Consider the following 23,556-nt stretch of genomic DNA (forward strand, 5'->3'; position numbering starts at 1 on the left):
AGCGCCTTATTGGTTGCGCCGCAGTTTACAAGGCGACGTGCCACCATTGGAGCGGCCAGCGCCGAAACCGCTGACTTAAATCTGCCATGAAACACAAGAAGTGCTGCAATAAAAACGCGGCGCATCTGCACCAAACTGGAACCAGATGAAGCCGTCAAGGATACATCGGGCTTTTTTAACCCGCCTTGTTTCCTTTGAGGCCGCGGCTCGTCTCTGGATGAGTGGCGAGCGGAGTGATTTGGTGCATAATTACGTGTGTTGAGGTGTGTGTGTATGTGTGCGGCGGTGCGCTCGCCTCGGCCTTTTTTTTTTTGCGTGTATCATGTTATGCCCTAACACAAGTAAGTACTGAGGCCACGGAGGATAGCGGCTGCCAACAACAGCAACAGCTACTGGCAAGGCGCCATCCCGCCCTGGAGGCTTTCTGGGATGCGAGCGTTTGTTACATTGTGGGAGGCTGGGGTGGAAATCTGCAAGGGTCACCGCCGAAAAAACTGCCACCTTTTCACGACAAGGCTCGTGCAAACGACGCGCACGAGCACATTTGTGCAAAATAACGCGCGGGGCCCTCGTTTTTGCGATATCCCCGTTCTTCCTCGGGAGACGACAAGTGGGCTTTTTTTCCGTCCCGGGCTCCAGACGACTTATTTCCGCTGTGCTGGTTTTTGGTTATTTGATCACTGGCAAGCCAGGCAGGCCGCTGACACTGTACAGATGTGTACAGATGTGCAATGCTCATGTGGTCCCCATTTTTTCCCTGTTTTTTTGGCAAAAGTCGACGTGAAAAGTGGCTGTGTGATGGCAGGGAGGATGTGGGTGTCGTGCAGTGTTTCCGTCCAGTCGGAGTGGGCAGTTGAACATATTTCCTTGGTTGATGAACAAGAATACAGTATGACATAAAATGCTCTGTAAAAACCAACATAAGTAAATAAAATTAGTAGGAGAGCAGATTTGAGCCAATGTGAAAGCCTAATTGTAACCCAGTAAGGTAAATCAGGCCGATTGATTATTGTTGAGAAAGATGAGCATGTCAACATATCAAAACAGCAGCTAACAACGATTTATACAGTCTTACAATACAAACTCTGAACGTTTGAGTTGCATCATTTTTTATTTGCTGCCAAGATGTAGCAACCAATGACATTTCTCGTTCACAAATACAATAGATTATATCCCAAGTTATAAAGAATATATATTCGGATGCAGTAAAAAACAGATGAGGAACTCAGAGCCAGAAACTGACCCTTCTCACAATTAAACAAGCGGCACTTGCTGTCGTTTTGTCTCTTCTCACCACCAAGTAACGCCACAAAAAAAAGAAAAAGAAAAAAAAAATCCGCCTAAAAATTTCAACTGCAGTCACCCAAATATATTTATTCTTTCTGAGACACAAAAACAAGGTCAAACTAATGTGCTAACTTTGTTCTCCCACTCCAGTATTAGTATATTTCTGATAACTACTGTAAAAAAAAAAAAAAAAAAAAAGAAATCTCTTTTAATTTTCTACAACAGCCTATTTCGGGCACAATCTGGTTGTTCTGCAGTGAGCATTTAAAAAAAAATAAAAAAAAAAATAAAAAAGATATTTTGACTTTATTCTAGTATTTTTATTATTAGGAAATTCATTTTTTTTTCTTAAAAAAAAGACTATTTCTGTAAAATATCAGAACAGTTGGTCCATTCCAGGCCAAAATTGTCGCACATCAGGGCCAGTCACAGTTTGGTCACAGTATGTCTCAGGGTAAACACATTTTTAGTGAAAATATTGTTATTGTAAATTGCATTTAACATTCATTTCAAACATTTACACTGCAGCCCATTTAGGCAGCAATCCGACAGTGTCAATTGATCCCAAGGAAAAATTCATTGTTACCTCAAGAAAAGAGCAACGTTGTGTTTTTTTCGATAAATGGATTCCACTTGCCTGTCCAAAGCCACAAAACCATGAACATATATTGTCAGGTGGGAAAAAAACAAAAAAAACAAATGAGGAGCACAGAGCCAGAAACCAACCTTTCCACTAAATGAGAGTCACTTTCTGTCATTTTGTCCCATCTCTCCACCAGGCTTCTCAATTGTCATCCATCAGTGTCGGCATTAAGTTGCAAATTCAAGCATAGTGGGAAATCAATGGGCTCTTTTTGAAGTTGATGAGAAAGGCTTGTCACCAGTCCATCCAGGGAGTCACACGGGAATATAGAGCAGGGAGACATCTCCGTCAAACGTCTGACTGCGGTTGGAGACTTCATCTATGCAATCGCGACTGCCTTTCTGTTTGTCTTCCACTGGCTGATTGCTGTCGATTTGATGTGATTCTAATCATTCTCCTCTGTCAGAAGGCTTCCTAAGGCCAACGTCCCGCTCGTCGGCAGCGTTGGGAGCGGCTCGCGGGTTTTTAGGAACGACCCACGTCTGGCCAACGAAAACAGATATCTTCCTGCGCGCACGTATCGCGTTACTCTTCCACTCTCCGTGTAACGTCAAGAAGTCGCCTCGCTAAAGTGCAACTCGCCAGGAAAAATACAGCGGAGTCACCTAATTCGCGAACATGAAACATTTCTGGCCAACATTCGGTAAAGTCATCAGATCGTAAGGGGTTGGGGGGGGTTTATGTTCCCGCGAAACAAGAGTCGTTCATCCCTGGGTTACACTCCACATCGTGTCTTTGCGTGCTGACTTTGATTTTTTTTAATGAACAGCTCAATATCTAATTCATTAAAGTGGCTGTTTCATTTGATGCCTTTTCCTGACTCCGGCTGAAGCGAGGGAGAAAGGAAAGGGGGGCGAGATAATGTCGATGGAGATCCGCCTGCACACACTCAGCGCTTCCCGCCGAGGGACGAGGGGACGTCGGTCGATTGTGCCCCCCCACCCCCAACAAGCCCCCTACGCAGGGGCGGAAGCAGTTTTAGTCGCTTTGACTGCTGAAGGACGGCAGCGCTAATTGGCCTTGTGCACGCTCTCTTAACAATCGGTGTGGGACGTACTACCGCGTGCCTTCTCCCGGCGTCGATCTGGCAGTGAAAAAGCATACAGAGGCATATTAGGCTTTAGTGCCGTATTAAAAACGAGTGGCCCTCGGCTCAGCTTTGTGCGAAAGAGTGGCTTCTACTATCAGGCAATTAGCATCTCTCTCATTTGGCAAATCCTTCTTTTGGTAAAAGTGTCTGATATCCAAATTTCCATTCGTCATTTTTTGATCACAGGTAGCACCGATTGATTGGCCGAGAATGGGATTGGCCCCGATTTCCTTAATTTTGTGAGATTGGTGATCGTCCGATTCCTTATTATGAATCCGATCTTGTCCGCCGATCTCACCTCCCTCCGCAGAGATCTGAAAGAGTCTGGTCCTTTTCTGCTGTCAATGTGCAGTTAAACCAATGTGTTTGCATTCTTTCATGGGTACGGTATTGTTCAAATTTGTAACATGGAAGGTGTATTCTGTTGGTTATAAAACCAACAGGATCATCAAAAATCTGGATCGTCAGGTCGGACTTTTGAAAGATCAGGGCTCGTTGATAGGCTTGAAAATTGTGATTGTTGCACCCCTAGTCGCAGGCAAGCCAGAGCCTATCACAGCTGATTTTGTCTTCTTCTTCTTCTTAGTCGTAGTAGTCGTAGTAGTCATCGTAGTTTTAGTAGTACCAGTAGCAGCAGCGGCAGCCGGGCAAGGAAAAACTTCAAACTTCATATGAAGAAAAGAAGACCTTGAGAAGAGACCACAGATAGGGAATCCCCCTTCCAGGATGGACCAGCTCTTGTACCGGTCATTCGGTGCAGAATCCATACAACAACACCATCAGAGTCAGTCATTGTCACCCCTCCAGAGGAGGGGGCAAGATAAGGGAATTGTTAGTAAAACAGACCTATGTTGTAGTCTCAACTAACTAAATAAAGAAAAGTAAGTCTCAAGTCAGGATCTCTATTAAAGAAGCAGCTCTCATTTCCACAGTTATTGCATTTCAGAGTACTGGAGGCTGACAAGAGAACTCTCTAGAATTATTATTTTTGTCACATAAAAAATGCGATTGTATGGAGTGGGGGCGGGTGGCGTTAAGAGATGCGTCCGAGGTGCCTGGACAGTGTTGTTGTTACACAGAGGGCATCGCCACAAGTCCAAAAGTATTGATTTCCCGCCTTGTCGAGAGGCAGGGAACTGTCATGCGGAGAAAGCCGACCTTGGCTCCCCCCACCCCCTGCTTCTTTGCTTCCCCCTCAGCACTGCCAGAAGTGAAGAGAGGCGCGTAACAAACAAGTGGCTACCGGGTCTCCGATGGGGGAGTGAGGGGAGGTGAGTTTGAGAGGAAGAAAGACTGAGGAAGTGAGCGAGAGAGGAGCTAACAGTCAAAGCCAAGGCCGGTTCCCCAGAGTTGTCAGTGGGCAGCCTAGTGTCTGGTTATCGTGCCGTTTGAAATGACAATGGCTTGACTTGTATTTTCCTCCTGAGAGCATACTCAGATCTATAAACCAGAGGCGGGGGGAGGCATGATAGGCGAGGGAGGCAGCAGGTGGCGGCGGAGGAGCGAAAGCGAGGACGACGAGGAGAGCGACTCGTTTGCTCGCTATCTAAGCCTTTGAGGCCGACAGAGAGGAAGGAAGGAAGGCCAGAGACGGGGCTTTTTTTCATGTCGAGGCTGTATCAGGATTTGACAACAAAAAGGCATCGCTGTCACCTGCAGCTACAGGCGCGGCGAGACTCCTCTACACCCCCCCCTCTCTCCCCGCAGCTCGGCGAGGCCGGCAGAGGAAGCGGAGGCTACAAAGCGCTCTCGCCTGGTTGGATCAGGGTGACAGACACTTAAGAGACCTCGATGTAGTCGCCAGCCTTGGATCAGAGTCTTTTGCTAACAAGCTCAGCAACAACTTGGCTCTTTTGTAACACTGAAGCCCATCCAGGAGGTTTTTTTTCCCCTTCTTTCCCTAGCAAATTCACACAGTCCCTTTTTTTATATACTTGGAAAACGTCCTAATAGAATTAGCCGGCTTATTAGTGTCTGGCACTGGAAGAAAGCCTGCATATAAGGAAGGAAAGGGGGAGGATTTGTAGATTTAAAGCATGCTGTTGTTTTTTTTTGGTTCTAATTTTACACCCCTCTGACATACATTAGGCAGCTGGGTCCAAATATGGTCATGCCTAATAATGCGAGAGCGAAGGGGGCTTTAGGTGGCGGTCTCGCCTCGATTGCTAAGTGGCTTCTTCCCGGACTGGTCATTTATGGGTGGTGGAAGCCATGTTGTCTTCAGTCAAATGCTAAGTCTTCAAACTTAAGGCCTGGGGGCCACATCTGGCCCACCACATCATGTTATGTGGCCCACAAAAGTCTTAACTTCTTTGATTCTTGATAAAAACTACCAAGATTTCAAAATTGTTAAACAACAAATGAACAAAATATCCTTAACTTCTGACTTTAAAGCTAGTTATCAGTTAAACCTTTGCGTACATTGTGGTCTGCAACTAAATTGCTTAGACACCTTTGGCTTTAGAGATAAACTGTTTTTTGTTTTATCTGGCCAAACCCAAACAAACACTAACTATATAGTAAGAATTCATCAAGATGATTACTTTCACACCTTAGCAGACAATCAACATGGCTGAGAAGTAGGGACGAGTCGATTACGTATCTTGTTTCATTGGGTACGGTTCGATTTTAAAGCGCCACAATTCAATTTTGTTTGATTCAGTGTGATTACGATAAGATTCGATACGGTGCGGTTCAGTTCGAGCGGGTATGATGCAATGAGCTTCTTGTCATTTCCATAGTTATGAAGGAACTTGTAAATAGTACTGTAACTGTGGAGTTTCCTTCAAAGATCCCTCCATTAAGTGTTAAACAGTCAAACATTGTTTCTTAGATATGATTTGATGTGGCACAGTGGTGGAGTGGTTAGCACGTCCGCCTCCCAGTACTGAGGACGCAAGATCGAGTCCAGGCTCAGGCCTTCCTTGCATGTTCTCCCCGTGCCTGCGTGGGTCTTCTCCGGGTATTCCGGTCTCCTCCCACATTTCAAAGACATACATGGCAGGTTAATTAGGCGTTCCGAATTGTCCCTAGGTGTGCTTGTGAGTGTGAGTGGTTGTTCGTCCCTGTGTGCCCTGCGATTGGCTGGAAACCAGTTCAGGGTGTACCCTGCCTACTTCCCATAGCCAGCTGGCATAGGCTCCAGCACCCCCCGCAAGCAGTTCAGAAAATGGATGGGTGGATGGGTAAGGCCCTTTGAAAACTTCACTTCGCACCAAAACACTGTCGGACAACTGGCAGCAAACAAACATCTAAGCCTACATAGTCTCGGCGGACGCGTAATAGCCCTGGCAAAGCAATTAAGCGCCAACCCAGACGATGACAGTCAACGCTAAAAGGAGCTCCTTCACCCCTCTCGCTCCCGTCTCGTTGGGGGTATCAACAGTGTCTCCGGGGACGAGCTACCTGACACATGATTCGACATGGCAACAGGTGACCAGATTAGTCAATTAGGCCATTCCAGGCTTGTAGTGACATTAACAAGTGACCTCTCAATGCAAATGCTGCCTTTTGTGTCACAATAACATTGGTCAACATCTTTTTAAATCGTGCAGTAAAGCACTTTTCCACCACCAATAGCTCTCCTTAGGGTTTATCCTGCAAAATTGATGCGTCGTAACAGCAGATTCAGCAAAATCCCAAGTAAATGGCAGCACCCCAAAATATTAATATTTGCCTGTATTCATCATTTATGCCATCAATATATCACTATGGTACCAAAACACTCTAATAATAGTGGAAAATAATAATAATAATAGGATAATGTGTTTCGCACAGCTATGCTGTCACGCTGGTGACATCTGGAAGGCAACCAGGAGCAAATCTCAGTTACAATGTGTCTGTTTCCTTCACTCAAGGCTGAATGGCGAAAACATGATTGTCCAAGCAAACAACACAAGAGTGTCTTTTTATTTGCAAAAGAAGTGTGTTCCTCGTATCCATCCCGTGTATTCCCCGCTGGCTCCGACATGCTGGAAATGCCTGCTTAAGTGCTGCTCTGACATTAGCTGAGTGTAGTCACACAATTTGGCCTGGGGACAAACGCTAGAAAGGCCCTATAAATATGGATGCACTCCCCCGTACACCCTCCAACTCCTCTTCTTCTTCTACCCACTGTCCCCTGTGCATGTGTCTGTATGTGTGTGTGTGTGTGTGTGTGTGTGTGGTTGTGTGTGTGTGTGTGGTTGTGTGTGTGTGTGTGTGTGGCGCCATTTGCTCTGTCAAAGCATGTCGCCACTGTTTGTTTACTCACGCTGACAGAGATACACTCGCCACTGCTAACTGAGTGCCAAGCAGGCTGCCAACACTCTTGTAAATAATCCAGTCGCACAAGACGGTTTACTAAAGGGCCGGAAAATTCCTGAGGTAAATTTCTGGGATTTTTTTTTTTCTTACTGGAAGTTTGGCTTCGGGGGAAATTTTGGGCAAAGTTGGAAATAAGCATCTATCAATTTTTCGTTCACAGAATCACCAGATTTGTGACGTTGATTTTTCAATGCATGGCTGTGGCAAGTATTCTTATTTGTGTGGTTGCTGTTTCTTTTGATGATTTAGCGTAATGTAATTTATCAAGTAAATGGCAAGTGACTGCCGACCAGTCCAGGGTGTACCCCTCCTCTTGCCCAAAATTCAACTGGGATTGGCCAACTAGAAAAGCTCTGCAAAACTTCCATAGATAGATATACTTTTCTTTTTTTTTGTTTTTGTTTATTTAATTGAAAATTCATAAAAAACTAAAAATTAAAAAAAAATGGCTAAAATTAAGGATGGCTGAGTACCGATAGGAGGTATCGGTATCGGGTCGTTACCAGGCCGTATTTCAAGATATCGGACCTTGCTATTGGGGTATACAGGTAGTACCTTAATTAGCTGTGATTTTTTTGGTGGCCCTTATTTTTGGTATCGGTCAGGAAAAAAGTGATATCGAACATCCCTAGTACAAATAATAAATATAACACAAACTCAAATTTCTCAACACGTAAATATTTAAAAATAAATTTGTTATTTTGAAAAAAAAAAAGAAGTATTGGAATGAAAACAATGCAAATAGGAGAGGTGTTTTTTGTTTTTGGGTAATGGTTTCACCGAAAAAAACAACAACACACAAATAGTTGAATTTCTTTATTGTTGAATTGTATTGTATTATATTTGCCGTAAAATGAACACCAATAGCATTTACTGAGTAAATAGGGACAGTGACGAGTAGAAATTGAATTTGCTCAATATGTCATTTTTAAATCAAAATTATGATTTTTTGCCACCACACAATATACAGTTTAATGTTGTGCGTTGTACTATGTTCAGTAGCTGCCCCACTTTTGCAGCCCAATCTTGCATTTAACAGGCCGGTGAACGTGTTAGCACGCATTAGCGCGTGGCTCTCACCCGCCGCTACGTGACAAAGCTCAGCGCAGTGTGCACGATGATGACGATGACGACATCCGGGCTGGTCGCCGGCGTACCTTTGCCCCCGCTGGCGCCTTGGCAGCCCGGCGGGCGCCCCGTGGCTGCGCTGATGCCAGCGCGTGCACAGGCGTCAGGGAGGGGCCCCCGCTGGGAGGAAATGGGCCATTAGCGCAGTCCTTGCCCCAGTGTTTTACTCCACTTCAGTACACATCACACAGGGCCGCCCCTCTCGCTCTCGCTCACCAGCTAACACATGCTAATTAGCCCGGCGACAGGACGCGTATCTTCCTGCCTCGGGAGCATATGTGCAGCTGCGGAGCAAAGCTGTCTTGCGACGACCAGCTTCATTAGCTTTTCTTTCATGCTCATCAAATAAGTGGAGCTAGAGAAGCGACCCCAGTCATTCTTTGGAGTAGACGTTCAAAACCAAAAAGCATACATTAAATATTAAGTCAAACACTTCTTTCAATCACCCCGCCTAACATCTTCCGACCACAGCCCTAATGAAGATGATCGTCATAACACCACGATAATGCGGCCATCTGGAAAATTAATCTTCTCTCTTTTGCCTAACGACCTGTGAAACAAAGCCATAAAAAAATTGTGGCGTGTGTTTGTTTTGGACGATAAGACGGGTGGGTTGATTAGAGCAAAACAATGGTGAGGTGTTGCTAGTATCATGGTCTGTGAAGTGTATACCACATTTAGTTTAGTGGTTAGATCAGGGGTGGGTGAAATCGGACCTCGATGGCCGGCGTTCTGCAGGTTTTGTTGGTTTCCCCTCTTCCAACACAAGCTGATTCCAATCAATAGGATCGTTAACAGGCTTATGCAGAGCTTGCTGATGAGCTGATCATGTATCAGCTGTGCTGGAGAAGAGAAACATCCAAATCCTGCAGGACTCTGGCACTCGAGGACCGAGTTTGACCGTCTCTGGGTGAGATGGCGTGATATGCTTTGGAATAGATAACCTACATCTGAATCTTGATTTTGTTGTTGTTGTTGACAAAAAGAAACGTCAGTATGAGTTCAGCTAGCTATAGCTGCCATAACTATAGCCGTAGCTTATCTTATCTTCGCTATAACCATAGCTAAGGCTATGAAAAAGAACCATCAGTGTGTTAGTTGGTTAACCTAGATTTAGATACGTCTTGTATGAGAAAAGCCAGCTTTTGTGTTTTTACAGTTTGATCAAAGTCATGATACTCTTTTGACCAATCAACAAACAGCTACATGTCTAGCCAACCATGTTAGCATGTTAGCAATACTTCCCTAAACAAGAAATCATTTGTTCGTTTGTTTGAGAAAATCTGCCTTTTTTTTCTTCTTCCCATTGCGTCACACAAAAGCCTCTAGTCTATGTTTCAACAAGTTGATGACTCCTGCATTCGCTGACCTGAAAAAGTCATTTTGCTCCACCTCATGTCAGTCAAAGCAACTCGAAACCGCGCGACTATTTTTACTAAGAAGCTTGTAATTCTTACAGTTGCTCGACAGTAAGATTGACTGACTGCTTTTAATTAGCCAAGAACAGACGGGGAGAAGTGGGGAAAATAATATTATGCTGTAATGGGATTAGATAGGAAGAACAAAACTCAGTAGAGCGCAGACCTCCCGCAAGGTCGAAACAATCCAAATTTGGATCAGCTCCGCGATTTTACACCTCCAATGTCTGCAAATACCTCAGGTTTCATGTATTTTTACACGGAAAAATCTGAAGCACAGTCATTTGAGACGGTCGCCTTAGCTTTCTAAACAGAAACTAGACAAAACGGGAAAGTGCCACAACTGTGTTCACGTTCATGTAGAGTGACATGACATCAGATAATTAGATAAGTCAGCAACAGGTTTGGTTGTGAAGTATAAAATACTCATTCTTGCACGGCTTTGTTGCTCCCTGCGAAGCCGGAATTTTGGCAAAGTGAGACTACCATGCAAGGTCCATACAGAACAACATGAAACATGTTGGGATAAATTATAGCTTGAACAGAATTTCTATTTTCTGGATTCCGCCTCACAGTCAGCAGATATGGCTTTGAACAGTTTTTGAGTCCTTTCTTCCCGTTTTGCGTGGTAGGCAACTCCCACAAGAGTGGTATCAAAAATAACTGGCAGTATGGATGAAGTTGCTCTTGTTTCGGTCACGGGGACAAACTCCACACAGGCTGGACCCAAGATTCGAACCCTGAACATCAGAAGTGGGACTTCTACTATCTCGCTTCCTTATAATTAAAAAACGTCCGTTAAGAGTCTCTATGATCCCGCCGCCAGATCATGCGAGCATCTAAACACGCGACACTTCACAGGACGACGCGGGAGATCAGTGTCAGGTGGATTACACAGGATGATGAGGTGATGCGTGTCCCAGAAACCCCCCTTCTCCTCCTACCAACCCCCACCCGCACCTCGCTTTCGCCGGCGAGCCCGATGTCCTGATTAAAAATTTCAGCTCGGCTGCCTTTCTAATTAATTAGCGAGGCCACTCAGAGGAGCGGCGGACCAATTAGTCTGCAGTGAGGCCGATGATGCCTATCGCTGGAGCATCACCGCGCAAGCTGTCGCTCGCCGCCCCGCGGCGGGGCCGGGACCCTCGGGGGGTTTTGGGGGGGGAGGGGGGGGCGCTCGCGTGCTGCACGCAGGAAGGTAGAAAACACCTTGCCTGTTTTGATTGACAACGTCAGAGAGTTTATTACTGTGCTTGTAATTGAGAGATACGTCCGATATACTGCTCGTGCTTTCGAGGGTTTCGAAGCCTATACCAGATGACTTTGAGCAAGAGGCGGGGTACACTTTCAAAATGGTTGCCAGATTTTTACGGTGCACAGTGTAGTAGGGGTCAACATGTCTGCCTCACAATTGGAAGGTCCTGGGTTTGAATCTCAGTTCAGGACCTCCCTGTACTTGGGGAGTCCAGCATTTCAAGAAGTATTTAAGCTTTATTGTGAACACTAAATTCATCATAGCTGTGAATGTAAACGTTTTTTTTTGTTTTTGTTTTTGTCGACTGTACTGTACGTGCCCTGGCGACCAGTCTAGGTTTCTTTCCCACTTGCCCAAAGGCAGCTGGGAAGAAGCCTAGCGTAATTACAACCCAAATATGGACGAGTGCTATAGAAAATGGATGGATGTAGATTTACAGGGTTCATCAATTGAGGGACGCCTGATGTGTCATGTTGTCTACAAACATGACTTGGAGCTTTTTGACTCAGCTTTGTACCACATCTCATTAGATGGCAGTACCTAATTAAATGACCAGTTGCTGTACATTAAGCCTATGGTCATCGTGAATAAAAAAAAAAAAGGATGTTGGCATGTGGTTTGTCTTTGAAATGGACTTCTTTCATACATATATGGAAGAAGAAAAATCATTTAATCAGTTCATTACTGATCGTCTCTCAGTTGTCTTTGCTTATAAAAAAAAATTTAACTTCAGTTATGATGAACATTTTATGGACAAAAAGAAGACATTGGCAGATGTCACCTTATCTATGCGTTTGCTGTAGTTTCGATTTGTATCTTTTATGTGGTTATTTATTTTATTTGATGTCCCTTTTCTCCCTTCTTTTTATGCTGCCATGACGCATATAATAAAAAATAATAATAATAATCTGAATGTTGCCACTTGATCATGTTTTGTACACTTTTTGGGGTCTGCTGTGTGACCATAAAGTCGGGTAGTCTTCACTTTTTTGCTGACTTACAGTTAACGAAGTCTAATTTCCACTTGAAGGGCTCGTCATCGTCTTGTGCAAGTCGACGTTTTAGTCGCGCTTGATTTTCTTTTTTTTAAAAAAAGGTGCTGATATGACTGAAAAAGAGCCAAAAGCGAGGGGGAAAGGCTGTCCCCCCCCCAACGTGTGACGGACGCACAAACACGAGCTGGCACACAAATAATTACAAAGTGGCATGTTTGAGCATAAAAAATGAGCTTGCATGGCAAAAACACACACACACACACACACACGAGTCACTTTGGATGCCGTAGTGGCTGATTAGCACGAGAAGCCGCGTTGAATATTAGACGAGGACGTCAAAGCTTTGTGCTAGCGTCTCTTTCATTAGACGCAAGACTAGTGGACACACGCACACACGGAAGGGAGGAAAGCCACAAGGCGGCTTGCAAACAGATGTACTTATTAGATCGACGTGTCTGACATTTTGTCGACATAAGTAATTAATTTTGCCTTTCTATTGGGAAGGTCCAAAGAGCCCAATTAGCATGCCTAATATCGCCGCATCGTGTTAAAAAAAAACATATTTTTCTTCCCCCCCTTTTAAATACAGAGGGAATATTCAAATGGCTCGCCTTCATTATTCAAAGGCGTAAGCAAAAGTCACGGGCAGAGAGACGAGATGGGAGTTGCACTCGCGGGACCGCCGGGAAGATGATAATCAATCTTTTATTTCTGCAAATAAACAACGTGCGCGCTCTGGATTCATTCACGTCCTTCCCCTCATTTCAGAGGACATTTTTGTAACTTCTCTTTATTGATTTTGTGATCAAATGTAACAATTAGCCATCAATTAACCTGCTAATTGCTATATTTAGCGGAATGCCATCGCTTACGTCATTTTGTACTCGGGCAGCAAGCTAGTTGAGAGTGAATCTGTTCATAAACAACAACACAGATTTGATGGATTTCTTAATAATTAAATATAGCGATTATCACTTGTGATCCATCTAATAAAAACAAGAAATGTGAGTTACTTGGCACTTCTGAATGTTCTCGTACAATGTGGTCAAAGTGATGGTCAAAAAATATGATGTGCAAACATTATCTATAAGGACGCAAAACAACAAACTGCCAATTTAGTTTTGAGTTTAAAAACTTTATAAACTCAGATTGTGAATGTTACATGATCAAACCCAGAAAACAGGTGAGCCGTGATTGGCTATTGCCTGAGCCCTTCGGCACTGTGATGTAATTTTCTGTCAACAGCAAGTGGCAAAATGGCCGCCCCCTGCGATGAATAAAAACAATGGATTTTTCTGCCTAATTCATTTCCCACAAGCACAATATTAATCAGAATGGTGTATTATGTTAGTCAGGGCGCATAGAGCATAAAGATTTTTTTTCTTGACTTTTCTTTCAAAAAAAAAAAAAATTCTTTCGTGCTTTTTTTTTATTTTATTTTATTTTATTTTTTAAGTTCCATCTTATCCTCCTGACTAGTAACTACCAGGAAAAAAATATTGTCCAATCACGTATATTTTGATATTCCTCAATCTTTGTGAAGTAACTGGAATACTAATTAATACTAATTAATTGTACATGAAAAATAATGACATTACCACATTAATTAAAGACAAATTATTAACTTTTCACTGCTGAAAATTGTGCAATGAGTCAAGTGTCCCTTTTTAAAGCAACAATGCTTACAATAAGTCATGACATCATCATACGATGCTCATATAATCACATGGCAGATGTATGTAAACAAGCCACCAAAACAAGTTACAAAGTAGAGTCTGTTCCCATATAAAAGTACCATAAAGAATAGGCCCTTCATGTAAAATCTTTTCTGTTCATGCAACTGATTGAATTGGGAATTATAATGCGATATCTCCGGATTGCAGTTGCTGTATAGACAAGTCAACAAAAATCTCACTGTTTCGTCTGCATCCAGTTCAAAACAAAGTGTAAACAGCACCTCAGACAGGATTCGAGCGACAATATAAAAAGGTCAGGTAGGGTAGAGTGAGAATTTTATAGTTTATTTGATTCCGTTTCTTTCCTCCTTTTTTTTTTTTATGAGGGCCATTGTGGATCTGTGTTTTCTATTTTCACAGTTCGTTCAGGTATTTGTTTTCAGGCGAACTCGGGGGGCCCCACTACTGCAAGGCCCCCGCTCTCTGGCCCGACTCTCCCACTCGTCTAGCTATAACAAAGTCAATATTACAAAGAGGTAACACATGTCGAGGTATGCTCCGGGCCCGCCGCGCCGCTGTGATCCAGGCATCGGGACACACACACACACAGACGCACACGCGCACCAACCAAGCAACGAAAAGAACGCATACCTCCGTGAAGAAAAGTGCACCTTTTGGGGCGATTTTTGTGGTTATAAATGTTATTTTGGCTCTTAGGTGTGTTAGCTTTTGTGTGTCACATGTGCGAGTGCAAAGTACTTGTTGGTACATTTGGAGTGTGTGCGTGCGTGGGTGTGAGTGAGTGAGTGAGGGTCAGTTTGTTTTGTTTTTCCCCTTACTTCAGCACATCTGAGAGAGCTTTTCTGGAACTCCTGAGCCCTGTCTAAACAAAGATGGCCCAAAGTGAGGCGTGGAAGGGGAGGGTGGAAGTGGGCGTCTCACTGTAACTGCGTGCGTATGTGCGACTGTGTGTGTGTGTTTGTGATTCTTCAAGCAACCTGGGACCTGAAGGGCCTTGCGAAAAAAAAAAAAAAAAAAAAAAAAAAAAAACGAGCAAGGAAGAGGAGGGGGTAGGAAACCGAGCCCCTGAGAAAAGCAGCTGGAAACACGGAGACTTGTGGTCTTTTTTTTTTTTTTTTCCTGCCAACTCCTCTTCATCCCTTCATACCACCTCCTCGCTCGTCCTCGTCCTCCCATCCTCCCCTGGCCCAGCTGCACTCACATGTGTCCCCCCCCCCCCACCGTCCCTCCCACCCGGAGTCAATGCCACTGCCAAGGCGAGGCAAAGCATCGCAGCTGCGAACACTTTACGGGCCGATTTAACGCCGGCCCGCGCAAAGGCACGAGATTCATTAGGCCGGCGTTAGCGTCGGGATGCGGTGAAATGTTAAACACGCAGTTGGCAGGCTTCAGGAATGAGAGTGGGGAAAGTAGGAAAGGAAGAAGTGGAGGATTCTCACGATCTGGCGTTTGTCACAATTTGTCATCGTCATTAAGTCAATGGCTTTTTAATGAGAAAACAAAAGATATATTAAAACAAACTAGCTTAGTAGTGGCTAAGGTTGAACTGGTAACAAGTGAAGTAAAAAAAAAAATCTACATTCATTGTGGCTCGTACACAAGACAAGCAGCCAGTTAACTCTTGTTGAAACAACATCTTGTCATGTCATCACAACACAACTCAAGACAACATAAACATTATTCACTCGCACTAGGAAGAGGGTTATTGCTCCCTTGCTCCCCTCATGATCAAATGGCAAAAACTAATACATGACTCTTACAAACACGAGCTAATTGTTTGTTAGCTAACATGCAACTTCCTGGTTAACAGAGAGTGACATAATATTACGTTAGAGAGATGGGACTCCACCATTTAAATTCTTACGGGGGATAATAGTGACTTAACTAACTAGATTATTAACCATTAACCGTGGTGACTTAACGATAAATAAATTCCTCTTGAAAAACATTGGCTAGCTGTTTGTTAGCTCACATGCGACTTCCTGGTTATGAGAGCGTGACATAATATTATATTAGACAAATGGGACTACACCATTTGAATTTGGAGGGCTGAAATAGTGGCTTCACGGATTATAATTAACCTTTAGTGACTTCGTCTCAAATATCAAAAATTCTAAATCGAACAAACACCATATTGGTGTGGTCTTCAGCGAAGCGGTGTGTCAAATGACGACAAACAGAAAAAGAAAAAAAAGTGAAGCTGTGCGTACATTAGCTAGCTAGTTAGCTTGCTTTGTGATTCTAACACATTTTGTGTTTGTCGCCGTGTTAGCTCAGATGCTACATCCTGGTTTCGGACAAATGACATGCTAGCATGAAACAGGCGAGACACGTGTTGATAACTAGAAAACAGCAATAAAATCAATACTTCTTTAACAAAAATTATGCCCTTGTCACTTGTTTTTTATTTTTTTATATTTTATATATTGCCTTAACCATCTCCTCAGGATGTTGGCAACCTCGTAATAATCAGCTACATCCTTAGTTAAGCATATTATTCAATTCTACCCCTGAAATGAAATTATTAATAAATATAAAATAATCAGTACTTGGTTCAGTTCTTGTGTTTTCTGGAAAAAAGTGAAAAATGACTTTGGACATTATTTTAGGAAGGTCACAATAAGTTTAGGTTGTATTTTCATGTCTGCTGTGTTGTTTAGCATGTATATATGTGTATGTTGAAGTTAGGGCAGTACACAGGGAAAGTTGAAAAAGTTTTGTTTCGATACCCCTGAGCAGCATTATTTGAATATGGGCCAGTTTTTACAGTGACAATCCAAAGACGGGGGTCTTTAATGATCCATAAAGGTCAAGATGAATATCTGTCTGGTCTGAAGGGTGGTCTGTGCGCCCTGTGACTGCGTCTAGCCGCCACTTCGTCCCCTCTATCTTGTGAACTTTGTAAGGCTGATAAAGATGAAAAACACCCTGATGGACTTTTCCTTTTGGTGCGCTGTGTCATTGCACGCACTGAACAGACACACGCACACACTTGTGCGCGATTGGGAGTGACACACTTCTTTTTTGTCGCCAACTCAGCCGTCATGTAAGCCATCGGTTCTTCCTCTCCCTCCCCTCCTATCTTCTTTCTATCACTTTCTTTGCGTCTTTCACTTGTGGCTTGTCATCTGCCGAGCCGGGATTTGTTGTCAACATGGAAGTTCAACACTCGCCGCACACCTGAAGGCGTCTGCTTGCGATGCTGGTTGAGGTAAATTCTCTTAAAGATGACCGAGTAACGGATTGGAGTAGTCGCCGTCCTGAACTTTTTGTGCTTGGACGATAACAGTACAATTTTTACGTGAATACTGTAAAAGAAAATTTGCTGCTTCAAGATGCTGCATGCTGACTACTAGAAAAGAGGAATTCCTGTGTGTGTGTGCATGTGTTTATGTTTGCATGTGTGTGTGTTTGCACCAGCAGGAATGTGGGAGGGTGCGTGCGTGTGTAGTCGCACCCTGCAGGCGACTGTGACGAGTGCGATGACTAAAATGTCAGACTGGCGGAGTCTCAGTGATGGTGGCCTCCTTGTCGCCGTCACACTCTAACTATGTGTGTGCGTTCTCTGACTCAGACTTTCTTCCCCCCCCCCCCCCCCCCCCCCCCCGTCTTTCACTATCGCCACTTCATCAGTTGACTTCTGCCCTGCGCTACTCATGGTACATACAGTATGTCTCGTGCTGCGTTCAAGAATGCTGCAAAATTGGAAACATCCCAGCCGGAGATTGCGAAAAGTGTTCCGGGGAAATGTAAACAACCAATATGGCTGACGACCGTGATAATCTGGCTTTGTTTGAGAATAGATACTTTGATTGACAGCAGTCAGGGTCAATGGCAATACCAATACAAATCAATTTATAGAGGGAGGCTTAGTTTATGGTAGGGCTCAACAATTTTGAACAATAAAGTGTGATTTTTTTTTCTAAATATTACAATTGCAATTTATAATGTGATTATTTCTTTCAAAATCCTCTTGCATGTTTTTTTTTAAATATTTTTTTCTGTGTCTTTATCAGTTCTAATTTTCATGTTTAATCAAATAATACGCATACATGTGGAGATGCACTTTTGTATTCTAAAATTAGAATATTGTGATAAAGTCTATTATTTTCTGTAATGCAATTAAATAAGCAAAAATGCCATACATTCTGGATTCATTACAAATCAACAGAAATATTGCAAGCCTTTTGTTATTTTAATATTGCTGATTATGGCTTACAGCTTAAGAAAACTCAAATATCCTATCTCAAAATATTAGAATATTTCCTCAGACCAAGTAAAAAGAAATGCCATAATCAGCAACATTAAAAAAAATAAATACAAGGCTTGCAATATTTCAGTTGATTTGTAATGAATCCAGAATGTATGGCATTTTTGCTTATTAATTGCATTACATAAAATAATGGACTTTATCACAGTATTCAAATTTTCTGAGACAGTCCTGTACATGCCATATTTTGCTCAAGTACATAATACATTTTATTCAAGCTATATATATAAAACAAAACAAAACAAAACAAAACCTACTGAATGAAATGAAACAATTTGTTTATATTTGTTCAAATTGCAGCCTTTACAATTTGAAAATCAACATCAATCATCCAAATCATGTGAACGGTGTAGGAATTACAACCTACAACACATCACAATCGTTTAGGATAATCTTGCAAAGAAATCCGATCATCAGCCCTTTGCCAATTTCTATCAGAAGACAGCGAAATTGCTCAAATTAGGCCTGATTATTGGTATGCGTGTACCCTGCTTTAGTTCCAATTCAGAGTTTTATTGTAATACAGTTAAATATTAGTATTATACGTAGTGACACATGACTCATAGTTTGTCAGAGGTCATTAGTTACGAGTGTACGGAGCAGACCGGTTGCTTCCATGTATGGGCCTTGAAGTGAAGGAAAAGAAAACGGAAGGAGTGCACATGAATACATGAAAACACATGCATTTCCCTTGCCAATCCACCGGGGACTCACGGCCCATTTGGTTGCCATTAGCATAGCTCTGGCCCGCCGTGGCCCTGTGTCAGAGCCCAGATGCACAGCTGCACAGAGGACAGGGACCTCTGCCTCAGCGACTGGCAGCCGCTGGGGCTCCAAAGCAGAACTGACAGGGGCGACAGGCCTTTTTGCACGGTGGGGATTGAATGGACAAGCTCAAGCTGTTTTTTTTTGTTGTTTTTTCGTTCTGTTTTTCCACCCTGTCCACTGCCATCGTTTTCCTCCATAAACCATCACAAAGTTTGAGCTGTATTTGTTTACTTCACATCACATTGCTATTTAAAGTCAGATCCTAATCAAAGCGGAGCGTAGAACTCCACCAAGGCCAAACAACCCTAATTTGGATCAGTCAAAATGAGCGATACAGCAAAATATCAAAAATGTGACGCTGGTTCTTATTTAAAACGTTTTTTCCCGAGATGCAAAATGATTTAATCCCTTCTAAACTCCAACTGTCGCCTATTGTAAAACTTAATTTAATGGGCAAGCAATTTTTCAGGTAACATTTGAATATTTTTAACAGACAAGTGTAAATAATAATTCATGACATTCTATTAAAATGAAATGTCATGAAAATGAAGCTAAACTACTCAACATTTGAAAAAACAGATTGAAGGTTTTGTGGTAATTTTTTGGCTTGTTTATTGTACAGGTAACGTTTTAAGTAAGAGTTAAAAATTCTTAATTCTGATAAAATTGTAAATATTTACTTCACCACTTAAGGATGAGACTGAATTGAACTAATGTAAAGTAAAACTTCTTCGTTAAAAATGCTAAAAAATAGATTTTTATGTTAGCATCTGCCTGGCACCGTATGTACTTGATATTCAATTAACTGTATTACTCATATTTTGCTGAGCAACTAGATGGTTTGCTATGTCGCATACGTTCCATTTCCTACTCCATGGTTATCATCTCACTTCCCCTATTACATCACTGACGCCATTCTTTGGTGGTCCCCCAATAAAGTCAGTGTATCTAAGCAAACCTTAACAAACAAGCAGAAATAAAAACTAACCAACAATTAGCTTTAGCATACGTTCTGTGCTTCCTTGTATGTTATGACTTGCATTCAACTACAAAGCCTTCCTTCGTGCGTCTTGTGCTATTTGTCACCTGGTTCCAATATGGACACTGTGCGGTCCTGACGTCTCAATCCGAGGCCAGGGCCCGTCTTTATGACATGCAACGCCGCCGCGCCTCTTTTCCCCGGCACACATTGGCTGCACATTTCTGTCAGGAAATTGGCACCGTTTTCAGCAGCTAAAGCTCGCAGATGAGATAATACCTCGCGGCTAGGGGAAGACGAGAGGACAAGATGCTCCCGGTGTTGTACGACGAGCCTGAGCGCCGACCCATTCCAAGCGGGCAAAACACGAGGCGCACACATGGTACGCACACGGGGTTTTCATTTACGAGCACGGCTTTGCTTAACTCGCCCGACAAGAATTGCGGTCTGTGGCGACGTGTTGAACACGGGTAAAGGGATTCGATTAAAGTGGGAAGGAACAATACCAGACCATCTGTGTGGCTTTGCATCTTGCAGAGATGCTGGGAGAGAGAAAACAAAAGCCTACTGGCGTGCATTTACGACATTAAAAACGACAGCGCGGTAGTGCAGCTGAACAGGATGCTATTAGTCAAAGATCACCATTGCTTCTGTGGTCTCATTGTGTCTTCGTGACGTCTGATTCCTGCTCAGGCTCAGTTGCATGTGTCGCCGTTGGTCCCGGGCCACGGAGTCTGTTTACAAGGCGCACCCCGAGCCAAGAGTCCAGCCTGTAACCATCTTGTTCGAATGCTACAATACTTCCACCCATCTGTCGTGCTAACCGTTCGTCACGGTGAGTCCAGGCCGTCGCCGGTCATGAGTGTTTACAAGTTGGCCGGGACAGGCGCTGCTGGCCAAGCAAAACAGCCATGAAACATCAAGCCTGCAGCTAAACACTAGCCCGCAATGAGACACACACTTGAGTCAGATAAGGGCTGAGAATGATGCGGACTGAGTCAAGTTGTTGACCAAGACGGCTAATCAGCAGCTGCGTGACATTCAACCGAGACCCTAAATATTTTTGCGTCATTTCAGTTTGGTTCTGTACATCATGATAAGAAGGGGTAAATGTTTGTTGATCAACAAAAACAACTGTCCCTTTACAATGGAAGTGCCACGGAAATGTACCAAATTCAACAGAACCAACAGACCAGTATAGCATTGCTGAACAGTCATAATGTAGAGATAACGAAAAGATGCTGAAAAGTCAGATGGTAAGGTTTGAATAATTGAGGGCCCTTTTACAAGGGAAACTCAGAAAATGCAAACCAAACTGAACTGACTACTGTACTGGTAACGCAACAAAATGTAGCTGAAAAGTTATGCACAACAGGTCTGATTTTAGGAACTTTACAATCTGTAGGCCGAACCCAACTGAACCAACCTGTACTACTGTGACTTGTACCCTGTCCAAGATTGCTGAAAAGGCTTCTTTAAAATGGAAATGTTGAAAAATACAACTGAAACTGGTACCCCAACAAATGTATGAAAGTCAAATCGTATGGGTGATGGGATATGTTGGAATACAGGTGATGGTTTAACAACTTTACCAAAGGTACTTCTGTGACCTGCACCCCAATGAACTGTTGCTCAAAAGTCAAATGGTACAGGTAGAATACTGTGTTTTAGGACCCTTTACAAGAAAATGTAAACATATCTGAATAAAACCAAGTTGTACTACTCGAAACGGTACTCCAGCTAAAGGATGTTGAAAAGCCGTAGAGTACTTGTTTGAGATTTTGTGACCCTTACAAACAACCCCAACAAAGAAGTGCTGACAGGTCATGCTACGGATATTTTATGACCCTTACAAAAACAACGGAACCCACGTGACCCAACCTGTACTCCTGTGACTGGTACCCCAACAGAAGTTTGCTGCAAAGTCGTATAGTATATGAGTCGGATATTTTGGCAGCCTTGGCAATGGAAACTGAAAAACACTTAACTAAGACATACTATTTGGCGGAAACACTTCTAAAAAACCCTCACACACAGACCCCCTCTTCTCCTGTCCTGTCCTTTATCCCATGTACGTCTGCTTGTTGCGCGCCAAAGAGGAAACCCTGGCGAGACGCTAACACAGTGACTAATGCTGCGTTTCTGGCCTGGCCTCAGATAACACAACCTCCTCCCCCTCCCCAGCCTTCTGTGACAAATATGTGCGAGGGGAGTGGTGGGATCCGGGCCCGGTACTCGTCCCTGACCAAACCGGGCCGGGTTAGAACGTGAGCCAAGCGCAAAGCAGACCCATGCGGTCGCACGGAGACTCGTATGAGGCCGGGGGGGGGGGAGCCGTGTTTATTCTTTTGTCTCTCTTGTTTCGTCTGTTAAAGCAAACACAGATGTTTCTGATGGCCGCGTTGGACACATCTGCACGTTCGCTTCCTTATTAAGAGCCTTGTAATCAATTTGTATCCTTTCAACTTCTTCTTTTGTCTTTCTTTACTTGTGAAGCCTTTAACATCTCTTCCTGGCTCAAAGTCGAAGTCAATCTCAGAAACAAGAACGCATCCCCTCCGCCTCCCCCCCATGCCTTATTCTGCCCTTAGTGCCTCTTGCTGCTTTAATGTGTCTTAATGCCGCATTCTGCTTAATGGCCCAGATATGAGAGGTTGCTGCTAGCTGGCGTAATAAGTCCGTGATTAGAGGGGCGCCTTGTCACAGCGGCAGCCCCGCAGATAGTGCCACGCTCTAATTGGCGTATTAGACGCCCCTTAACTATCTTGTCAGCTGTCAGACGCCGGCTCGTAAACAGCGGAGGTGTGCTTGATATTTCCATTTGTTTGTTTGCATCCGCTGCTGCTACTGTTAGGCCCGTCGCACATGAAGCTAATTAGCAAACGGCATCAATCTGCTAACTGCGGATACCGGAGCGTTAAATCTGGATATTTGAGACAATGTCTTCACATTCACAGTTGATTCATTGTAACATTTACTACCGGACTGAATGAATAAAGTTCACAAGATAAGAACAAGAAGACAACATTTTGCCGTAATACACCAGATAATAAGATAGCTAGCAAGTGTTGAAAGGTCAATTTTTGGATTTGGATTTACATTGTATCATGGAAGTACATTTTACTTCCATAATTGTACAATATATGTCAAATCCTTAAAAGTAGTTTATGTTGTTCAAGTGCTGAACTATGACAGATGCGCAACCTAAAAGGTCGATCACTGTCTATCGGAGCTGCTCTCATCGACCATTTCGAGACATTGTGAAATCCAGATTGTCAGATTGGACTATGACCCGCCACCATTCTGCGACTTGCATGATTCTCACGCCTGACGACTGTAAATTCATAAAGATCCTGATAAGCGAGAGCCGCACTGTCGAGATTCTGCTAACTAAAATCACAGTAAGGGTCTTATATATATATATGTATATATATATATATATATATATATATATATATATATATATATATAATAGTCAACGTGACTTTGCTATATGTGTCCCGTGGTAAACTCACGGGAATGCAAGCAAACATGACAGCAAACTGCAGTTTATTGTACTCAAGTGATCCCATAAGTTATTCCGTAAATTCAACAAAGAAATAAACAAAAGGCCGGTCGCTGCTTATTAAGATGAATGTTTGTCATTTGTTTTACTCCTCGTTTCATTGTGCCGCGCTGTCTGACGACGTCCAATTTACGGCCTGCAGCTGCTCCACCCGTT

The 23,556-nt window shown here is 43.3% G+C and overlaps 1 protein-coding gene across 6 annotated transcripts in view; it reads left to right on the forward strand.

Moving 5' to 3' along the window:
* Positions 1–23,556, forward strand: part of bnc2 (basonuclin zinc finger protein 2) — a 214,742-nt gene that overhangs the window by 135,277 nt on the left and 55,909 nt on the right. The window contains exon 1 of one of the 6 annotated variants that reach the window (XM_077525202.1): positions 20,133–20,217. The exons of the other annotated variants lie outside the window; for them this stretch is intronic. Within the exon in view, the coding sequence (XP_077381328.1) occupies positions 20,215–20,217 (3 nt within the window). The 5' untranslated portion in view covers positions 20,133–20,214. Of the gene's footprint in view, positions 1–20,132; positions 20,218–23,556 lie in introns of those variants that run through there. 6 annotated transcript variants of the gene reach the window in all.

Source organism: Festucalex cinctus, chromosome 6 (assembly GCF_051991245.1).
Source record: "Festucalex cinctus isolate MCC-2025b chromosome 6, RoL_Fcin_1.0, whole genome shotgun sequence".
In the NCBI taxonomy this organism is placed as follows: domain Eukaryota; kingdom Metazoa; phylum Chordata; class Actinopteri; order Syngnathiformes; family Syngnathidae; genus Festucalex; species Festucalex cinctus.